Source organism: Apis laboriosa, unplaced genomic scaffold (assembly GCF_014066325.1).
Source record: "Apis laboriosa isolate Shangri-la unplaced genomic scaffold, ASM1406632v1 scaffold45_cov149, whole genome shotgun sequence".
Lineage (NCBI taxonomy): Eukaryota > Metazoa > Arthropoda > Insecta > Hymenoptera > Apidae > Apis > Apis laboriosa.
Genome location: NW_025223361.1, coordinates 2,241,193 through 2,263,739, shown reverse-complemented (window position 1 = coordinate 2,263,739; position 22,547 = coordinate 2,241,193). Strand labels below are relative to the sequence as shown.

At 25.9% G+C, this 22,547-nt stretch overlaps 2 protein-coding genes across 7 annotated transcripts in view; one reads left to right on the top strand and one right to left on the bottom strand.

Annotated features, from left to right (window-relative positions):
* Positions 1–22,547, top strand: part of LOC122716347 (stress-activated protein kinase JNK) — a 154,440-nt gene that overhangs the window by 53,800 nt on the left and 78,093 nt on the right. The gene's annotated exons all lie outside the window — the stretch shown is intronic.
* Positions 6,474–7,483, bottom strand: LOC122716351. The gene is made up of 2 exons (XM_043939356.1): positions 7,358–7,483; positions 6,474–7,062 (listed from the first exon to the last, which is right to left on the bottom strand). The coding sequence occupies exons 1-2, from the start codon at positions 7,370–7,372 to the stop codon at positions 6,784–6,786; spliced, it is 294 nt and encodes a 97-aa protein (XP_043795291.1). The 5' UTR covers positions 7,373–7,483; the 3' UTR covers positions 6,474–6,783.

Genomic DNA, 22,547 nt, shown 5'->3' with positions numbered 1-22,547 from the left:
TCGATCGAGGTCGGGTATATAGAATGCGAAAGTTTGTTAAAATTTCGAACGAAGATTAGTTTGAGTGATAACTCGCAAGTCTTCATAGAGGGCGCTTCGATACCGAATACCTTCGCTCGAAGGACTACCCACAGTAATAATGTTTATATATCGTGAGCGAATTGACTCCAACTGTTTTTACGATTGATCGATAATTGATTGAATTTAGTTTTCTAACCGATATCCGACTGATTTTAGATTTCTCTCATCTCTGCGGCGACTAATTGCGATCCGATTGATTTCTGATTTCTGCGACGGCTAATTGCCGATTGAATGATATCTGATTGCTAACTGAACGTATTTTAAACGAGTTCCGTGGCTTCTGATGGAACTCTGATGGTTTTTTGGACATTGTTGCGGACTCTCTTGAATTTATCAAAGTTTATTTTACATTTGATTTTAATTAGTTAAAATTTGTTTTTCTTTGATTTTGATATTTTATGGTATGTACGTATTACACGAGAACGTATGGTATATGTTTTTATTGGTTATTTATGTTCATTATATCATGAAATATTTGTTTATTTTAAGTATAAACTTATTGTAATCTAATAAGTGATAAAAATTCATTTATGAATTTAATAATAATTTTATTAATTTATAATTATTTGTTTCATATGTCTTTTTTATAACAATCTCTTTTTTTATCGGATTGAAAAAATGAAAATATTTAAAATATTGCGATAAACTATATTTTTCTTTGAAAAAAGAGGTACATACATTTATTTATAAAAAAAATTAATCATTTAGGAATTATTTTTCAAATATATATACAAAAATTAAATAAAGTTAAAAAAGATATAAAGAAATCCTTAAGCGATTAAATAAAATTATAATTAATTTAATTATTTAATAAAATAAAATAATTTAATAAAATTTAATAAAATAAAATTAAGCAATTTAACTTTTGTTGATAAGTATAAATTTAAGAAAATTTCTTTTAAATTTATATAATTTAATATTTAATAATGTCTCGATAATGTTATATTATTATTGCTTAATGCGTTAAAATAGATTTATATGTATTAAAATTTCATATACTCTTCATTTCCTTAAAAAAAGAAAATTTTTCTTCTTTCTGTTCTTTAATCTAAAATTAAAAAAATTAAACTAAACTAGAATACCTTCTTAATGATAATTCGAATTTGGCGCGCTTTCGGAAAAATCTAACCTAAAAATCCACTCAATTCACTTTACACTCGTACGTAATTTTATTTAATTTCTGAAAATTATACGTCAAATAATAACACTTCGTATTCATAATTTTCGTGTCGTGAAACTGAATCGAATGATTAAGTGGATGAAACGAATGGATTTTCGAGGCAGAGTGAAAAGGGGCGATGTTGGCATGCCTGGGAGCGTAGGGGAAAACGAAAGGGAGTAAATGATGAGAGGGGGAAATACGAGTCGATGTTGGATTGGATTCCATCGGTCGTACTCATTCGATTAATTACTTGGCATCAAAGATCGGTCAGAGCTTGGCCTGCCTCGGCCGAAAGATCCCTGGGGACAATTACGTTAACTACCGGCTTTTGTTTGCAGACTTGCACCAGCACAACCCGACTCGGACCCTTCGTTATACCGTTTGAACTTCGCCTTGCTCGGCATCATCGCTCGAAGGAAATTAATTGCACCTTTCCACGCCTAGGAGAGGATCAGCAATTATTTTGTCTTTTTGCGATCATAAGAAATCTTGCCAAATATCTTTTTCAATTTTGATGGGATATTACGTACAATATAATTGTTGCAAAAAATATCTGTTCGTACGAGAAAAGTTAGAAACCAAAATAGGAGAGATCAAAATAGAATTGTTTGATTAATGCTTTTCTGCTAAAAATAAGAAAAAGATATCGTATGATACGAATCTTGATGGTTATATTAAGCAATTTCTAGTTAATAATTGCGATTTTAATAAATTTAAAATGTAATAGAAATTTCAATATAGCGATGACGTAATAATTATAAAATATAAGTAAAGTATTGATTCTATAGTTCTTACACTTCGGAGATTTGCATCAATTCCAAGTTTTATCGAAAAATAAAAATATTGTAAATTTAATTTGCAATTAATTGGAATATATATAGGCTTAAAGTTTATAATTTTCTAATAATATTTTTAATAGAATAACACATTTGGAAAAATTAATGCTAAAGTTTTTTCTTATATAAAAATATTCAAAATAAATATGTAAAATATAAAATATAGGATGAAATAATATTCTCTCGTCTTATATAAATTCTATAATATTTTATCTTTATCAAAAACGCGTTATTAGAAATAATATATTATAAATATATGTGATTTCACTTTTGAACTATTTTTTCAAATTTCTCTTTTCAATTTTTAAGATATTTCCAGAAGTACATTACCAATTTTAAAAAACCATTCTCTTTAAAATAAATTTTGATACGTATCAAATATTTTTCCTAATCTTACATTTATTTATTTTACACTTTATTATAAATCTATTTAATTATATTACACGTAATTTTCATTAAAATCAATCGTTTGATATCCTTCATTTTTCTATTATTTTTTATATATCTATTTTCTATCTTAACTATTTATTTCGTCAAGTCGATCGCATCGATCACACTTGAAAAAAAGTCAGACGAGAATTGATCGATAGAGAGAAAACATTCCAATGTTTCTCACGTACGATTTCTTAGAAATTCTTAGAACGTTGTCATTAGTTACTCCATTAGTTGGGTATATTCGATCGTTCTTGATTTTTAAAAATCATTCCATTAAAAAAAAGAAATGAAAAATGATCCAACTTATTTCTCATGGAATTTTATTCGGTTCAATGGACGAGAAAAAGGAATTTATTGTTTCTGTCGTCGCAGAACTCTCGTGTATTTGATATCGATGAAATAAATTTCAATAACGTGGCCATATTTTCCTCCACGTATGTTTGAAATTTTATTCGTTGTTTACTCTATTTCGTCAATTGATGCATGATCAGCATGATCAGATTTCAAAATACACAAAATACAAAAATTAAGTAAAAGTCACGTATTTAAATTTATTCATTATCTTCCAAAATAATAAAATATATGTATATTAAAACAAGAAATGACGATGAAATGTTAAATGAAATTCATCAAAATAATCCATCTTCTTTTTTGTTAAATAAATTTTGAAAATATTTTCTCTATAGAATTTTCTTTGTCTAAAATAGTCATCAATGTTCATCAAATTAAATGTTAATATTTATTATAAGTGGTTACTCTTGTAATTATTTAATAAAAGTTTCTTGAATTTAAATTTTTATTTAGAATATTTCAAATTTTTGATACTTTTTTTTATATCTTTTTATAAATTTTTAATTTGTATGAAATTTGTACAAAAAACAAATTTTCGATATAATTGTTTCAACATTAAAGTCTCTGCGTAAAAAAAATTAATAAAAATAAAAATTATTAGTAGCAAGATATTGGTTAGCAAGAGTGTATCATCTATATATGTTATACAAAATGTTAATATATTCGAGGAACGTATTCTTTAGAAAAATAAACGGAAAAATTGATATAAAAGAATATCGATAAGACTTATTTATTAAGCTATAACCAGTTGAAGTTTGCGTTCAAGCACAAGTGAAACAGAAATATGGTAAGATGTTTCTGTTATAGCATCGTAACCTATAAGTCTATTCGTAAACTTGAAATTGCTTATAACTTAATAAATAAACTTCAGCCAATATTTTGTATTTGTTTCTAAAAATTGATTTCTAAAATCAATTTTCCAAAGATGTTTCGCGAATATATTAACATATATATATATATATTATCGACATTGTAGACTTGCTATCCCTCGAGAATACCATCTTCGAATCACTTTTCTGAGTACAATTCAATGTCGGTGATTTTGCAGAAACGGTGCATCAAGTATAACTGCTTTGGAAATGGGATAGGAAGTATACATATACCATGTTGCCATTTCTGTAAGTACAGAGTTGTCAGTGTCCAAAGTGTGCACGTGACATAGTTCGCGACTAACGTCGCCTCTAATTCTGACCAGTCGACCGTTTTGGAAAATCGACAGTTCTGAAATGTAACATAGTGAAATATCACGATGATGTCAACTTTCTCGATATAGTTTGTCCAAAAGATGAGGATGTGTTTTTCGGTGAAAACTGATTTCCGCTTTGATTTTTGGACACAACGCCGTTTGTAATTAGCAAATTGAAATTCTTCAAATGATGATAGTAGATGAGTGGATCGTAGAAATTTCGACTCGAAGGACGAAATATCGAGGCCATACTTCCTTTAAAATTTAAATGTTCGAATAATCGAATTTAAAAAATGTGATTCGATTTGATTTGATAAAATTTTCGCTCGAATTGCTCTCGATAGTTATTTAGTTATTAGTGGACGCTATTTTGAGGATGAAAGTTATTCTCTGACAGTTATTCAGAATTTTATTTATGAAAAATATTCGCATATTATTTGTATTATAACAAAAAGTTGATAGAGTTAATCTTTTGTTACTCTATAACATTATTAATGCAAAAGAAAAAAGAATTTATTTTATATCGTATTTTTAATTAATATGATGAAATATGATAAAAATATAAGTTTACGCTTTTTTATAAATCCTTCTCAATTATTCAGAATATTCGAATATTTTCCTGCTCTATTCTATTGTTTGTATTTACTTGTACAGTATGTTTAAACTTGTATGTTTAAACTTCAAAAATAATCTTGAACTGCAATTTAACGCGAGAGTGAACATTGACAATTAAAAGTTTTCTCGTGATTATTTCAACTGATTCAACGATTGATTTAACGAGATAATAGTTTTAGTTTTAAATTATAATGCAATTATAATTTATCGATCGTGTTCTCAACTTTCTGTTTTTGAAATGTTAGAATATCAGATAATAGAAAGATATTGAGTTTGAAAAGATTGAACAAGAATTGATTTATCATTTATTTATTCGAATTTTAATAAGATAAGATAAATTTGCAAGAATTGAAATCAGATAAATATTTTTTAAATTATTTATCAAATAGATTTGCTGTTTTTTAATGATTGTAATTGATTTGCGATTCATATCTATGATTTTTCGTACGATTTTGATGAAAAATAGTGTTTTGTAAATATTTTGATGTATATTTTTATTAAATAAATTTAATTGACAGCTTTCCAAGATCTTTTTTAAGATCATTATAAAATCGAACAGTTTATAATTTTTGTTTGCATTTTTATTTTTTCGAATTTCTTATTTACTTTTTAAGTTTCTATTTAAATTATTGTATATAATTTAAAATAGATGTTTATTATACATACAGATAAAATAATCCTATATAATGTATAATATAAATAAATATTATTGAATAAATGATGAAATTTTTTTTATTATTTAATGAAACAATTGATAAAATAGCATTAATAAATTAAATATATATAAGTATGAAATTTCTTCTCTTATTATTAAAGTTATCCATTCTTTTCGAAATTAGTTTAAATCTATAATTTAATATTATATTTTGCTTTGGATTAGTAGAAAATAAATTTCATAAATAAAATGTTGACAAAAAGTAATTTTTAATTGATATATTGCAACACATTCACAAAATAAATGTATTTTTATATATAAATTGAAGAAAAATAATAAAAAATTATTATGAAGCATTATAATAAAAACTTCTCTTTACATATTGTTAAATATTATTTTTAAGAGCTTTCTTTTTAATTTCTATTATTTATTCATTCATTTAAGATATGAAAGTGAGTTTTGTCTTCACTTAAATAAAAAATAAAGATATATAAACAATACAACAATAAAAATAAATTTTATTCTTTATTTTTAAAATTGCATACATATATTTTTCTACGTAATCATTATCTACCGTATATTTCAACTAGTTTTTTTAATTCATTCATGAAAAAGTTAGCGTCTTTTTCTCGAAACCGTTTCTTCACAACAAACTTTACAATTTCATTACTAAAATATTGGAAAATTTCCAAGTGTTACTTAATTTCAGAAACAAGTGACCATCACTAGATGCAAAGTTTATAGATAGTAATATATGTAGCATTTCGAGAGAGAGAAACGGATTAATAAAAATAAACATACAACTTTGGAAACAAAGAAGTTTTTTTTATTATTGTTTCATAAACATATCTCTCCGTTCATTTTTTTTATTTAAGTGAAGGTAAGAATTTTCAATTCACTCTTTTTATAGTATTATTTGAATAAAAAATAAAAAAAATATTGTAAAATAATTTTTAATAATTAATTCGTGTCGAAAAAACACATTATCGAACTTAATTACGTATCATTCAAGCATCTAATTTCCTTCCTAAATAGCAACCATTATCACGAAAGGTATACATCCTATGTACAAAAGGGAGTATCCACTCCCTTAATTACACCATAACACGAAATATAACACAAACAAATTATTTACTTTGCAATGAAATTTATTAACATCTTACATCTACAATGTGTGCAGAAAATTTACATCTATATATATATATATATGTTCATCGATTGTTAGTTGTCAAGAAGCGCGGAGAAATGCCGGCAAACACTCTCGTCGATTCCTCTCTCACATCCTTCATATCATCTCGTGTGTTATACCAATCTCGATCAGGAGCCATTCGCAAGCATCTCTCCGCGATAATTATATTCGTGCATCTCGATCGAAAACGATGGAAAGCTCTCCGAGACTGAGAGCTGTCGTAGATCGTGGCGCAGTCGTCGAATGTTATTAGGTCCGAAATGCAGGCCCGTTCTAGAGAACGTAGTAGGGCGCTGAGTAGGCAGAGGCGTAGTAGGGATAGCCGGTGTACGCGGCGTAAGGGTAGCTGTAGGCAGACGTGTACGCGATCGGCGCCGTGTAAGCGCTGTAGGCGACTGGAGCTGTGTAAGCCGCGCCCACCAGCAGTCCTCGCTTGTCGCGAGGCGCGGCCTCAACTTCCGCTTCCACCGATTCGGCCTTAGCGGGCTCGATCGACTCCGTTTCCAATGGTTTGGCAAAAGCCACGGCAACCAGGGCGAGCAAAACGACGGCCTGCAATGTACAAATGATATCGATCGATCGAAATTTGATTTTGATCTTGTTGATTTTATTTAATCTGTTCGTCTCTCGAGGGATACGAGGGGATAATTTTTTTAAGTTTGATAATTTTGATAAGACGTATTAGATGATTCTTAGAATATTCACGATATGAGATCTTCAAGATTTTTTTAATAGAAGAAGAAGAAAGGAAAGAAGATTATGCATAGAAATATTGTTCGAGGAATGAGATTAGATTCGGAATGGAGGAATGTGTATAGATAAATGAGTTTGAATGGTGTTTACTCACTGCGATGCACTTCATGTTGCAGGTAGGTTGAGGAGTTGTTACAAGCTTGAGAGCTGGTTGAAAATCGATTGATGCTCGAAACACGGCTGTGCCCCCCTTTTATACCTATTCGATCGCTACGTTGGCGGATACGTGCATCGATTTTTGATAACTGCCTCGCGTAACCGCGCATAATTATTAACCTCTCGGCATCGTCGGTCACGGGGGGGCTGCAGGGCCTCGTAGTTGACGGTGGATTAAGCAACACGTCCTTGGCCATTGTCCAAAAAACGAATCGTAAGAATCGTTCGATGTTTGGTTAGATTAGATTTTTGTAATTCTTGAACAAGTCGTTAAGAGCCGCTTCATTGAATTGAATGGGATTATTGATATATGCGAGTCTTGATTGGATCTCTTTATTGGATGCTTTAAGGGAATTTTCAAATTGCATTATTTTAAAAATACTTTTTATAAATGTATTCGACATTTCACGAAATAAATTATTTGTTATTTGATTTCGAAAATAAATGGTTTTTTTAATATACGGGATCAAATGCTGTGCTATTGTTATTATTTTTGATTTATATTATACATGATTACTATAATTATTATTATATTTATTGTTTAATATTCTGAAAATTATTCCAGGAACGAATTTACAATTTTTCCCAAATTTTCATCTTATTTCAAACTTTTTTAATTTAATTAAATTGAAGAATATGGTTTTAATCGAAATTTATTACTTATCATACATAATATAAATATTTTATAAAATGTATTATACGAGAAATAAATTTATAATTAAATGATTATGTAAAATAATGTAAAATTTAAAATAATTTGTTTGATTTTGATGCAAATGGAATGATTTCTTAACGTAGTGTAATAATTATCATTTCATGAAATGAATTATTTTTAATTTGATCGTAATGAAAATAAGTGATTTCATTATTTATATTATTATTGTTTTTTAATAATAAATATTACATTCTTAATTAAGGATTATTTTATTATTTCTAAATGATGAATTTGAAATTTATTTCAAATAACAATTGAAAAATAATAATTTCAATTGACGTTAATTATCATTTAATAAATGTATTTCAATTGTTCAAATGTTATGTTTTTTATTCAATTAATTAAAGCAAATTGAAATAAAACGAATATTTGAAAAGATAATTGAAAAATTTATTCTTGAAATAACGTTCGGAATAAACATTGGATAATAAATGTAGCATTTACAATTATTAATAAAAAATAGTAATAATATAAATAATGAAATCACTTATTTTCATTACGATCAAATTAAAAATAATTCATTTCATGAAATGATAATTATTCAGTTAAAAAATATACAAATATAATTTCTTTAATCTTCTATAATGCCATATGACTTAGAAATCATAAATTCATTAATCTATTTTTAATCCTTTTTCATATTTGTTGATCATTTTATTATATCTTATTCATTTGCCATTACAATGTATGATTTATTAATTTCTAAGTTTCAGGTTAAATTATATTCAATTAAAACTTTTTCTTCTTATAATTCCATTTACAGAGTTAATTTAAGAAGCAAATGAAATATTCTAAGTCATTATATTTATTCAAAAAACTAATACATATGTATATATATTACATATGAATTATAACGGTATAATATGAATAGCATGTATGAATAATATATGAATTATATAATATTACATGATATATATTTGCACATCGTACATGATATACATAAATAAATGTATGCATATGCATAAGACACATGTTTTACATAAAATTTTTATCAATGCTCGAACCATTATACTGACTTTCCAATCTTGCAAAGCTTAAACAATCTACAATTCTGCAAAAATATTTACTTCGTTTTTTCTTTAAATTAATCGAATAAAAAAAATATAACAGTCATTAAAATAATAATCAACAAATTATGTAAAATAATTTTTTCTTAAATTGCCATTTGAAAAATAAATTTCAAATAGATTTGATCTCGCGAAGAAAGTTTCGAGAAAAGCTTTAATCTCGCGTAAATCTTAAGAAGAACGATCGACCTTGTGGAGATCGAAGATTCCTAGCAAGGAGTGGGAGTTCCCCCGATTGAAATTCCATTTGGGCACGTTACACGCGCAACATCATCGTCGCTCGTAATAATTTTCACGACGACGGTTTAGCTATTCCGTCCTTGTACCAAATTGGTCCTCGTTTGCGGCCACGAAGCCTAAATAGTCCCTCTTACCAACACTCGTGTACCATTGATGAACGGAAGAACTTGAAGGGCTCATTGCGACTGGCTCCTTAATGACGCTTGAATATTTAAAAAATCAGAGAATTTAGAGTGATCATGAAAGAGATGTTGTAATTTTTGAGAAATTAATGTTATGCGAAAATATTTTGTATGGAATAGAAAATATATCGAATGATTAATTATTGTAAATATATTTGATTGAAGAATTTAAATTAAATTTTCAATGTATAATTTCATTTTTTAAGAAATTAAAAAGTGAAAATTTCTTATTTCGAAAGTTTAAGTTTAANTGGAATAGAAAATATACCGAATGATTAATTATTGTAAATATGTTTGATTGAAGAATTTAAATTAAATTTTCAATGTATAATTTCATTTTTAAAAAATTAAAAAGTGAAAATTTCTTATTTCGAAAGTTTAAGTTTAAGTTAAATTTCTTGTTTAATAAATTAGTAGAGTGAGATGAAGCAACAAATTTTTATTTTTTAAATTCGAGAAATACAACAGAAGAAAATACGATTAATACTTAGATAGATGTTTCTTTTTAGCAGATAATTCTGTTTAAATAAGCTAACCATTTAAATTCTAAAAAAAAAGCAAATATTTCTGTCTTTATCTTTATATTTATATAATACACTCAAAAATAATAATTCATATTGTTATTTATAATATACTATATATAATATATTAATTCTTTATTTTAAATTTTTCTATTATATCACTTGCTATAAATGCTATTCTTTTTTTTTTTCCCGTTAAAATTTATATATATCTTTGTATGACAAAAAACATTATCATATTTGGTTTGATATTGTCACCACCAGAAAAAAAATTAAAACCAAAAATATTTATGATATCTTATTCTAAAGGAAAATATTATTTCCGTCAACTTTAGTTTGTAAAAAAATCAACATGACATCTATCTAATGACATCTACTAATTTAAAAATGAAACATCTATTTTAAATATTAAAAATAAAATCTTTAAAAATAATCGAAGTTAAGTGATATATTCATAAATATATAACATAATGTAAAATTTCTTAATTTAACATAAATATATTTAAATAAATAAAATAAATACAAAAATAGTAACTTTTAGAAAACTTTAATAATTTTAATAACGTAATAATAAACAAATTTTTATTTTCATAGCATGTTTCTTTTTTCATTTTTTTTTATCTTAAATAACGTCCTCTAGCAATGTCCTTACTTAACTGATGTAAAAAAACGGGCAATACAAAACACATGAACGATGCTTATGTTTTATTACCTACTAACATCTCTGAAATGGGCCACTTAGAAGCCATATTGATCGTAAAATAAGAAGACACAATAACGTTATAAATATTATTCTTCAATACTTATTTTAAAATTCACTACTATATCATTTTTTTGCGTATTTCTGAATTAAAAAAAATCATTTATTTTTCAAAAATTTAACATAAATCACTTTGATTATGAATCGATCAGTTTGGTTTTCAAAAAACTCAAGTATTGAATATAATATATAATATATTTTACTCTACTTGTTATATTCATCAATTGCATTTTATCATTTTTTATATATCATTCATTTCATATCATTCGTAATTACAATAATGTTAATTAAACGATTTTCGAATTTCATAGAATTTAGAAATCAAGACAATCTTACATAAAATTCTAAAACTGTGGGCTAAAAATTCCTCAAATATAAAAAATATCGTTCTTATCACGCTTGTTAATTCGTAATTCTCGCAGAAACGAGCATGACATAAGCAAGACCACGAGGACAACGATGACGAGGAAGCGATGCATCGTGGCGCGCTGCACTGCGAAGTAGGCAATATCAACGTTGAGAGGACGGAAACGATGACGTTTAAGTAGCGTGTCTAGCATATTGCGTACGCCAGCTTCGAGGAAACGTGAAAAGATATCTCTTAGGTACAATTACATTAATGTCTGCGAAAGAAATTCAATTTTCTATCTCATTGGAAAATCTCTTCGCCATTTGGAAAAGAGTAGGAGAAAGTTACATTTAAGATATTTTCTGTTGTACTTCCTATTTGACGTTATGATAGAATTTTCTTTAACTAAAGTTTCAAATAAAATTTCAAACTGCTATTCGAAATGTTCGAATCAATGTCAAATTGATTATTCGAAGTTATTCAAAGACCGGTAAACTATACAAATACGAAAACAAGTTATTTATTGTAACTGTGACTTCAATTTATTAAAGACAAAGATAAATCAAAAATAAAAAAATTTTATTTATTTATTTATATATTATTAATATCAAAAGTCATGCACAAATTTATTCAATGCTTCGAATAACAAGTTATTTTCCAAGTAATTTCATTTTGAATTTCAACCGTTAAAATTTTGTCCATCACTGATTTGAATAATATAATCTGTTCGGATAAGCGGTTTAAGTTTTTTTTTGGATAATTAAATTGTGAATAATAAATGTATCGTGGATTAATTATAAATTAATTAGATTTTCAAATATGGATATTTATTATGTAAAAGTATACGTTATAAATGATAACGCGTTTCAATAGAAATTTTAAACATTTCTATTATTATCTAACTTTTCATTCAATTCAAAAGCTTTTTTTTTGAAAAAATCTGTATTTGTATTTGCTTTTCTTGTAAGATTTATATTTCTTATTTTTGCAGCCATTAATTATTATTAATAATTTACTAATACTTTGCAACGAAAAAATAAGAAAAGAAATGTTATGCAAAATTTATTTGTAAACGGCATAGTTATAAAATTATATTATATTATAGAAAAATATTAAATTCATTTACTCTGGATACGTGTATAACAATAAATCCGAGAATTCGAAATTTTATTTTTAAACGAGGATTTAAGTACTTTAAGCGAGCATCATAAATATAAAAAATATAGATAAAATGAAACGATCGATCTTTTGTATTTTTTAATGCTATGCCAGTTTATTTATAATTTTGTAATAAAATATTTATAAAAACTTCATTTTTGCTAGAAAATACTTCGTATAATTAAATATTGCGATAAACTATTTTTATTTCTCGAAATCATATATAATATTGAATATTATGAGATTTAATATTTTAAACGAAAAATGAGCTATTAATTAGACTGATCAAACATACTTTTGGAAAAATTCTGAATTATTATTTAACTATTTTTAGAAGTCGATAGAATCGATTATTTCCATATAGCTTAAAATTTAACTTAAATTATTGTTTTTTTTTTTTTTAAATATTCAAATGCAAAATTAAAATTAGCTTTTAAGAAATTATTTTTTGCATTCGAAACTTGTTTCTATATCGTAAGTTTTTTTATTTTATCAGATTTATTGCCATTATTATTTTGCATTACATTACAATTAATATAATTGTTTGCACATATAATGAAATTTCAAGAACAAAACATTACATTTTAAAAACTACGTATATTGAAATTACAGTTTAATAAATGAATAACGTCTATAATGTAGCTGGTTAATTACGTGATTGGATAGAAATATTAAATAAAGAGTTAAAAAAGAAGTACGCAGTAAGCATACTTCGCTTTTTTTTTTTTACAAAAATTAATTTTCATGCTTTTACATAAAAAAAGTTGTACCAAAAATTTATTATCACGAAGAAGAAATTAATGATAAAAGTATCTAACGATTTTTACATTTTCAATCAGCAGTTTTCATTAGAAACCGTTTACAATTTGCAAAAATTTTATAATTAAACGTCACTCCCAGCAGAGTTTTATTATTCAAAATGAATATAAAATTCATTGTTTCATCATATTATATTTATAACTATTTGTTTAAAATTAAAAAATTTTTGATATAAATGCAAATTAAAGATTGATGAACATGAAAATATTAAAATTGAGAGAGTTTGTTAATAAATTAAAAAAAAAATGTAATGATAAATAATAAAATTGATCACTGTAAAATGCACATAACTCATGAAATATAAAAAAAGATGACTAAATATTTTAAAATGAACGTAGAATTACATTGCCAGCAGATATAGAATGAATCTCATATTCTATACTTGTAATTGGGTGCAAAGTCTAAAGCATTAAGTAGATTAAAAACTTACAAAGCTAATAAATGATACGTATTTGAAAAAAGCTATTACGAGATAATTACCTGACTTTGTTCATAGTTATCATAATAATTTTACTTAAAACATCCGAATAAAGATTTTATACAAATATAAAAAAACATCAGATGTTCATGAGATTCACAATTCTTTTATATAATAATATATACAATGTTATACAATGTTTTATATAATAATATATACAGTGTTTCTTTTGTTATTTAAAAATAAAACATTATTTATTTATTCAATAAGATTGAAAATTTGATTTAAAATTTCTTAAAATATGCTTAGAATAATTCAAAATTAAATTTATATATAAAGAAAAATAATTCAACTCCTTGATATAAAAACTTAACCTAACTTTTTACGATACTTCTTTGTATACTCATTTTTATTTTGATTCTAAAAGGCAATTATCGAGTCATCAATTAAATCTAACAGAAATATAGTAAAAAAAAAAAAAAATAATAATACAGTCTGATAAAAATAATGTTTTATATTATTTGAAAATAATAGTATTATATTATTAAAATTTTTGTGATTTTTGAATATTTTATATTTAAAGAAAAATTTTAAAGATTTAAAATCTTTGAATTGAAATAAATACTTATTACTTATTATTACACCAAATATAATTATTAGTAATATTTGGATGAGCAGCATTCAATTTCATTTATCAATTAATCATTTGTATACTTTGAAAGTTTTTTATTAATATCTTGGAAATCAATAAATTTCTTGAACTAAAATTTTATATTTGCTGTCATACGAAACTTTATTCGGAAAAATTTTTATCACTTGTAGAATGTTATTATTGTATGTAAAAAAGATTTTAATAACAATCATCACTTTCTACATTTTTAAAAAAATAAGAATAATATAAGAATAAATATAAAGTTTAATTAAGTATTCAAAAAATATCTTTTATATTCAATAATATTATAATAATTCATTTGCATCGTTAATATGCAAATATGCAATTTTAAATGTATATATTTTATTAAAAAGATTCTAACTTAAGTTAAGTTAGATTAAGCTAGATACGATTCTAGAATTATGTTATATCGATTGTTATATGTTCTGAAATGGTTCTATATTCAATTAAATATCGGTTTCATTATATTGTTTTTTACATGAGCAAAGTATAATATTTATAAAATAAAAAAAACTTTTTTTTTCATTTTTTAAAAAAAAACTGACAAGTAAAATTTAATTTACATCAAACAAAGAGATACCTTCTTGTGATCGAAACAAATGAAAAACAATAATTTTGAGACTGTTTTGAGTCAGAATGTGAAATAATTATATTACAGAAAACACTAATACTAATAAAGTTTATTTTTTTACACACAGATCTGAATTGATTTCATATATAATCTACTATTAATAATGTACTATATATAAACTACTACTAATAATATACTATTTACTCGTTTTAATAAAATTATAAAATATATGAGATATATATAAAATATTATATATATTATATTATATATAATATATATATAAATTAATATATATAGATATATATTAAATATATAAAATATATAAGATGTATAAGAAATTTAAACAATAACAAAATTTGTTAATAAATCAATAAACAATGAAAATCCTACTATGCAATCGATATATATTCAGAATCGAATATATTCAAATATTAAACTGATATAAAGTAATTCGATTCACTATTTTATAGAAAATATTATCGATTGCATTAACATTGGTAAAAAAATTGAGAATGTAGTACTTAAAAGATTTATATACGAGATACAAGCAAAATTCTTTTACATTAATAAAAACTCTATTTTTAAAAAATGTAAGTATATGTATAACGAACAGTCGAGTTTTATTTTCACATACAAGAAAATGCTAGAATCAACTTTATTAACATTGCATCGTATTTGCGTGCCACTCGTCGTGAGTTTCTTTCTGACAGATGATCTTCTGCTCAGCAAGGTAAACGTACGAGAGTTTAATCAACGCCTAATTTCTCTGCAAAGGAATAAATGTCAGAGAAGATTTTATCAAATATTATTTAAACTTAATTATATATATTAATAAACTTTACCATTTTATATTTTGCAAAAGAATGAGATGTAACATTAATTAATTACAAAAACGATTCAAATAAACACAATAAAATTTATTTATTTAAATAAATAAAAATAACAAAACAGAAAAATAATACAAATATTCTCTCTACGATTCTCGTGGACTAATCTATCTTGACAGATGATTCTTTGCTTAGGAAGGCAAACACACGAAAGTTTAATCAACTCTCAATTTCTCTGCAAAGGAATAAATTTTAGAGAAGATTTTTAATCAAGTTATTTAAATTTGTTTATATTATATTCGTAAATTTTGTTTGACACTTTGTGAAAAATTGATAATGAGATATAATGATGATTAATTATAAAAGAAGATTTAAACAAATATGTAAAATATTTATTTAAGTAAGTACAAAATAAAAATTTGCAATTTGTTGTGTCTGATACTGTAACTTATGTTTAAGCCAATGCCTTAAGATTCTTGAGATTTTTTGGCATTTTTTCTTTCGAATAATTAATCATACTAGCATTAAACAACACATATAATACATTAAAACTTAATCTTTTAAGTTTATGTTCTAAATTTTCTAATCTAGGTTTCTTCTCTATCATTCCAGATTTAATAATAATACAATTCTTTCAAAATTATTAGAACATTGCACATCAATATCTCAAAATTAATCACAAATTTATCCTTATATACTTTCAAATATCCACTTTTAATATACTATACATAATATTATAATTACACGTTAGAAAGAAAATTATACATTACAAATTTCATATTTGCAATAACAAAAAAAAAAGATAAATCTTACGAGATAATAGAAAATTTAGGATATAATATTAATAATAATGTTTAATTGTTTCAGAGAAGGGAAAATTAATCAAAATTTTCCATACGAAACAGTTGTTTCAATTTGAAAATTGATCCTATTTGAAAATACAAAAGATCTCGTCTAGTATCGGCTCATCGAGTCTCGTCGATCCTCTGCGAAACCGTTTAGAAACGCTTTAACCGGCAATTTAGCTGGCATGGCTAACTAAGAATTTGCATTTTCACGAACGCGCAAAGCTCTCGAGGAAACTGTGCAGTCGGCCAGTCGCGATATCGCATGCACGAGGAAAACGCGGAGCGTCGCTCGAAGCGTCGTGGAAAAGGAGAATCAGAGCCGGTTGGAGTGTCGCCATTGTTTTCGCCGTTCTTTAGAACACTCTCCGCATTAACGTCGTGAATTGGTACAATGCCGGGAGCTTTCTCTTTCACTCCTCTTGTACCACTTTTCCTCCTACCTCTTTGCCTCTTTCTTCTTTCGTTCTCCATCCTTCCTGTGTTTCTTTCGTTTCCTCCCTCCCTTACACCCCCGCTTATCAACTGTCTCCGCCGCTGTTTTTTTCTTCTTCTTCTTCTTCTTCTTCTTCTGTTTCTGAACATCGTGTTACGTTCGTTGCTTTTCCACCTTTTTTTTTTTTTTTGTTTCTTTTTTCTTTTCGTTGGTTCACTTTGTCCCACGAGAAATGATTCGCTGATTGTTTCTGGAACAGTGGTGGTTTTGGAACGTGTGTTGAAAGATCGGCATACTCTCTACTGGGGTGAAACGAAATTTCGAGGAAATTTTTCCGATGAAAGAATAAGAATCGTTGCTTTCTTTATCGATATCTTGAAGAGGTGACTGTTTTTGAAATTGATTTGATTCGTGACTGTTTCTGAAATTTGTGTCTGCCCATTGATGAAAAAAAAGCACGGGGTCGAAATTATTTTAATGATAAATAAAATAAATAATAAGAAAAAATGAAAAAATTATTCGAATTCGATTATTATTTTTGGAATAACGTTAATTTTAAATTTTGTCAACAAATTTTCATCAGGATAATGTTTTCTCTCAATTTCCGAATGATACAGATATTTTTCATTATAGTTTATTATTGAATGAAATATAAATAAGTTGAAAATCTTTTTTGTTTATTTAATTTCGTATATTTTAACAAATTCTGATTCGATTTGTCAATGAAAGATTTAAAAAATAAAGAAATTGTTAAAATACGTACAACTTTTAAATCAATGAAATCTGGAAATTTGCAATTACTTTTTATTTGATTGTAATATAGATGCCGCAGATTCATATAAAAATTCCATCTTTAATAAATTTAACAAATAACGTTTCCTACTATATGTAAAAATAATTTTGGACGAAAGATATTTCGGAATAGACTAAACAAAATTATCATTTTGCAAGAATTCTTTATTTTCCTCGCTTTCATTTGTATTACATGAACATTTGTTTACAATATAGTCACAGTAGTGTACTCGCTTTAGCAGTCTGGATCAAATCCAGACATTTATTCAGCAAGACTTCTAAGAATTCAACGGGAGAACAAGTGTGAGTTAGATAAAGGATCGATGTTAAGCGGTCTTTGAGACGTTGAAACATGTTACGATTAACCGAAGCGATGGGTTTAAGCGAATAGGTTAAACAACGCTGGAAGCGATGTAGTAACGTTCTAGTGTCGTGCGAGCTATTGATTCAAACCCATCGCTCGAATCGATTTATGCATCGTAACATGTTTCAGGTCGCTTTACGGTACGATTACACGGGATTTGATGGTCTAAACTCATCCTTTCGTAAATCAGATTCACCTCAAATCATAGTAAGAGGAAATTGCTCTTTTCCATAAGTTTATGCGAATTTCAGATAAGTTAAATGTCCGATGTAGCCGAAGCCAATTTGATGAATCATTTAAGTGAAAAATAGAATTGTTCTAATTTTATTTTACATATTGTCTACGCAAAGAAAATATTGCTTTTCTCATTATTAATCAATTTGAATCAATAATTTATAATGGTAAAAAATCATTTGATAATTTGATCATTTGATAATGATCATTTAATAATCATAATTTTAAATCATTAATCAAGTTTAACCGGGGTACATGTTCAGTTTAATAAATTATTTAAATAATTAATTCAATTATTACACGATTTAATTCAGTTCAATGGAATCTAAATTGATCGAGATCTGTGACTTATTAGTTGTTATTATTTGTTAGTTCACAATTTTTTTATTCTTTATTTTCTCAAAGAAATTATCATTCATTGCATTGTTCTTTTAAGAGTATTATTAACAAGCTGAATTTTAATTTTGCAATTAACAAAATTTGATTGATATAAAACAAATATTAACAATATTGTTTATTTTTTTTATTGTTTATTTTTAACAATTAGTTTATTTTTTCTCTAAAATTTTTATAGAGATTTATATTTTTTATATTGATAAATTGTAAATCTTTCAAACAAAATTTCAACAATAATATATGATAATTCCCCATATATTTCTCAAAAATTTCTTTCCATGCAGAATCATAATAATAAAATGTTTCATCTTTATGAAAAAGCTTCTAAATTAAGGTTTCAACGAAATATTTGCATTAATACTTAATGAAATTTACATATACTGTGGAATTTATTTGCATTTTCATCATTCTCGTAGCAAACCTTCTTTGAAAAAAAAATTATATTTCGAATGCAAAGGATTAAAGAAAACTTGGATCATTATTCATTCTATCTTTTTACTTTCCTTTGAATATTAAACAATATTTCATTAAACTAAACCATTTTCATTTTCGAATATAATTATATCTACTATATTTTAATATATAGAAGATCAATTTTTTCAATTTTTAATTTTTAATAAATTATACAAGCAAAATATAATTATAAGAATTGTTATATCTAATAAAACAATTAAAATCTTAATTCTAATTCTTTTCCATTTAAAGCTTTTATTATATATACATGTTAATTCCACACAAATTATACTGATGCCCTCTTATTGGAGGTGACTCGAGTTTCGTTCGGATTTTATTTAAATTAAATTACAAGTTAAAGAAAGCAGCGAATTCCAACGAATTTAGAATTCCAAAATGGCGGATAAGGAGGATAAGGGAAATATTTGAAAACACCGTTCGTTATTCGAGGATGGCGATTATCGTGAAGTTGAGGCAGCGTGACAAATGGCGGACATTACCCGGTCTGGTCATAGCTCACCACTGCGTTGACGATAAATCGCTATTCTGATAATTAATATCCCGCCTTTGATCACGTCGCCCGATTATAAATAACAGGAAGGAATAACTTATTAAGATGGACGTTATATTATTTTGGATGCAGCGTGCGTGCGTATGCATCGAAAGAAAAACTAGTCACGCGATTCTATTTAGAGGAATATGTAGCAAGATGGCGAACTGCGCATAGTTTGTGAAATTGATACTTCTATGATCTTATTTACTCGATTGTTGACGAGGGATGTTAATTTTCTTGAAAGAAAATTTGTTTATGTTGCGCTGTGTTTTTGAATATTGGATAATATTTTTTTAATATATCAACAAGTCTTGTTGATATTATTATTATTATTAAAAATAATAAAATTTGTATTTGCAATAATCTTTAACTCTTAAATTATGAATTTATCTATATAGATATTATCTATAGAAGTATTAACTTTAAGCAAATTTAATTAATAAATTATATTTCTTGAATTGAATCTTTGGATTTTGTTTTAAAAAATGTAATACAATACAGATAAATTGTAAATGAAATATTAAAATTGAGATTTCAATTATATTTATAAATTAAATTTACAGTGAGTGCAAGTTTTTTAAGCTCATAATGATCATTAATGTCAATTTTCTCAATTCTTTTAATTTTATTTATGGAATGTATGTACTAGGAATTCGTTCAACGCCAATTGGAGGTTCATTGAACAATTCCTCCAATTTTCACGGTTCTAATCGACTATTAACAACTATCTTCGAAATTGTCTAATCATCCTTAATTCTAACACAGAGTGAAATATATAATTGACTCGAATGTCATCCGATTTATTGAACGATTATCCATCGATAATTCCTCGATTTTCACGATTTCTAACGACAAAGCGCAAATGTATTTCTTCGATAGAATCTTCGATAGATCGATAGAAGAATTATAAAAAGATTTTGTAGAATATGGAGCATTGATGGATCGAAAATCAATATATATAATTTTCGTTTAAAACATTCTTGAATAAATGTAGAGATTCAACGTTATTTCAAGATTTATAGTAATGGATTCACGCTAGGCAACATTCGATTTCCGTTCGTGTGTATTTACTCGGCAAAATCCGTGATCCGTGAAAATATTAGTTTCCATGTCACGCTTATATCGGTGTCCGACTGGAATTCATTCCGTTTCCAAACGAAATTTTTCTGCGTCTTTGAAATATACCATTGGATTGTATTTTGATTTTGAAATAAAAAGAAGAATGAATCGTTACCAGAGTGGATACGCTTTTAATATTAAATTCTTAAAACTGTTCAGACTTTTGAATGTAATCCTTTTTAAATGAAAAATTTTGTAAGCATCATGTTTCTTTCTTGAAATATTTGAAGAATTGAACGTTTTTAAGTTTTCAATGAAGTTATAAACTTCTTTAAATCTCTCAATTTTTTCTAATAAAAAGAATACAAAGTAAACCAAGGAGATCAATTAGCTCGTTTAATTGTAAATAAAAATATACTGATCCTTTATCATTATATTATTGTATATTATTTTATATTATATTACGGATATTTACGCAAAATTAAATTTTTATTTGTATATAAAAATATCATAATCATAAAGTCACTTTTATTACGATAATGGAAAGTCACTTTTATACGAGAAACAGGAAATCGGAAGTACTTAAAAAATTAATATTGGAAAAGCCATGATTATCAGCATTAAGAAAAAAAAAAAAAAAAAAAGAAAATGGAAAATTATTACAGTTAATCCTATTAATTCAAATAATAATGGAGATTTTATTGTAATGTTTAAAAGTGTAAAAATTAACAATTCATTCACATTGCGTTCCTGTGAACATTGGAAACATTATTTGGATAGGAAACGGTATTTGGTAAGATGACAGTTGAGATTTGGAGTGGTGAGAAGAGTTGATTGGTGAGAGGAGAACACCATAGCCGGTAACACCAGTGGCGGCCCGAGTAAGCAAAAGCTCTCGCTTAGTCGGCGGTTTCAATTAAGTATCGAGCTTTCGCTGACAAAGCACGCGATCAACGCACCACCCCCCCTCCCCCCTCCCCCCTCCCCTCACCATCTTTTCCTCGTTAACTCTTAACGACGCGACATTTATCTTTCGCTATAGGATTTAAAAGGAGAAAGTCGTCTTAAATTTTTACTTCTATTTCTCTCTTATTCCTCTTTTCTTGTTCTTTTTTCTGTTTCTGTTTCTGTTTCATCCTCTTCTGATTCCGTCACGTTGCTTCAAGAGGATTCTTTATTTATTACTCGATGATCGATTTTACATTTTATTATGCTTGAAATATAATTGCAAAGTAGTAATAATAATAATAAATTTTATCGGATTTCACGATGAAACGAAGAAAATTATTTTATTTTTCAATTTAAAGGCGTGGTATTATACATTGCGTTTCTTTTTATAGGGTGGATGTGTAATTAATTTGCAAAAAAGTGTGGAAAAATTAAATTGAAGCAAATTATAAAGAAAGCAATTTAAAAATATATAAAAAAAAATTAATGAAATTGAAAATAAAAAAAAAAGGAAATTTGAGATATTTTATTTAATAAACACGTAGAAAAAAAGTTAATTGTTCGAGGAAAATGGAAAGGAATAATATCTTCTTAAAATTATATTTATGATATACTTTTTTTTTTATAAACATATTTCAAACATATTTTGAAATAAAAGAGAAATCTGATACATAAAAAGGTTCGATGCAGCTTTATATAGTTAACTTTATATTATTGTATAGAGTGCTTTCAGTGATAGATTATGATT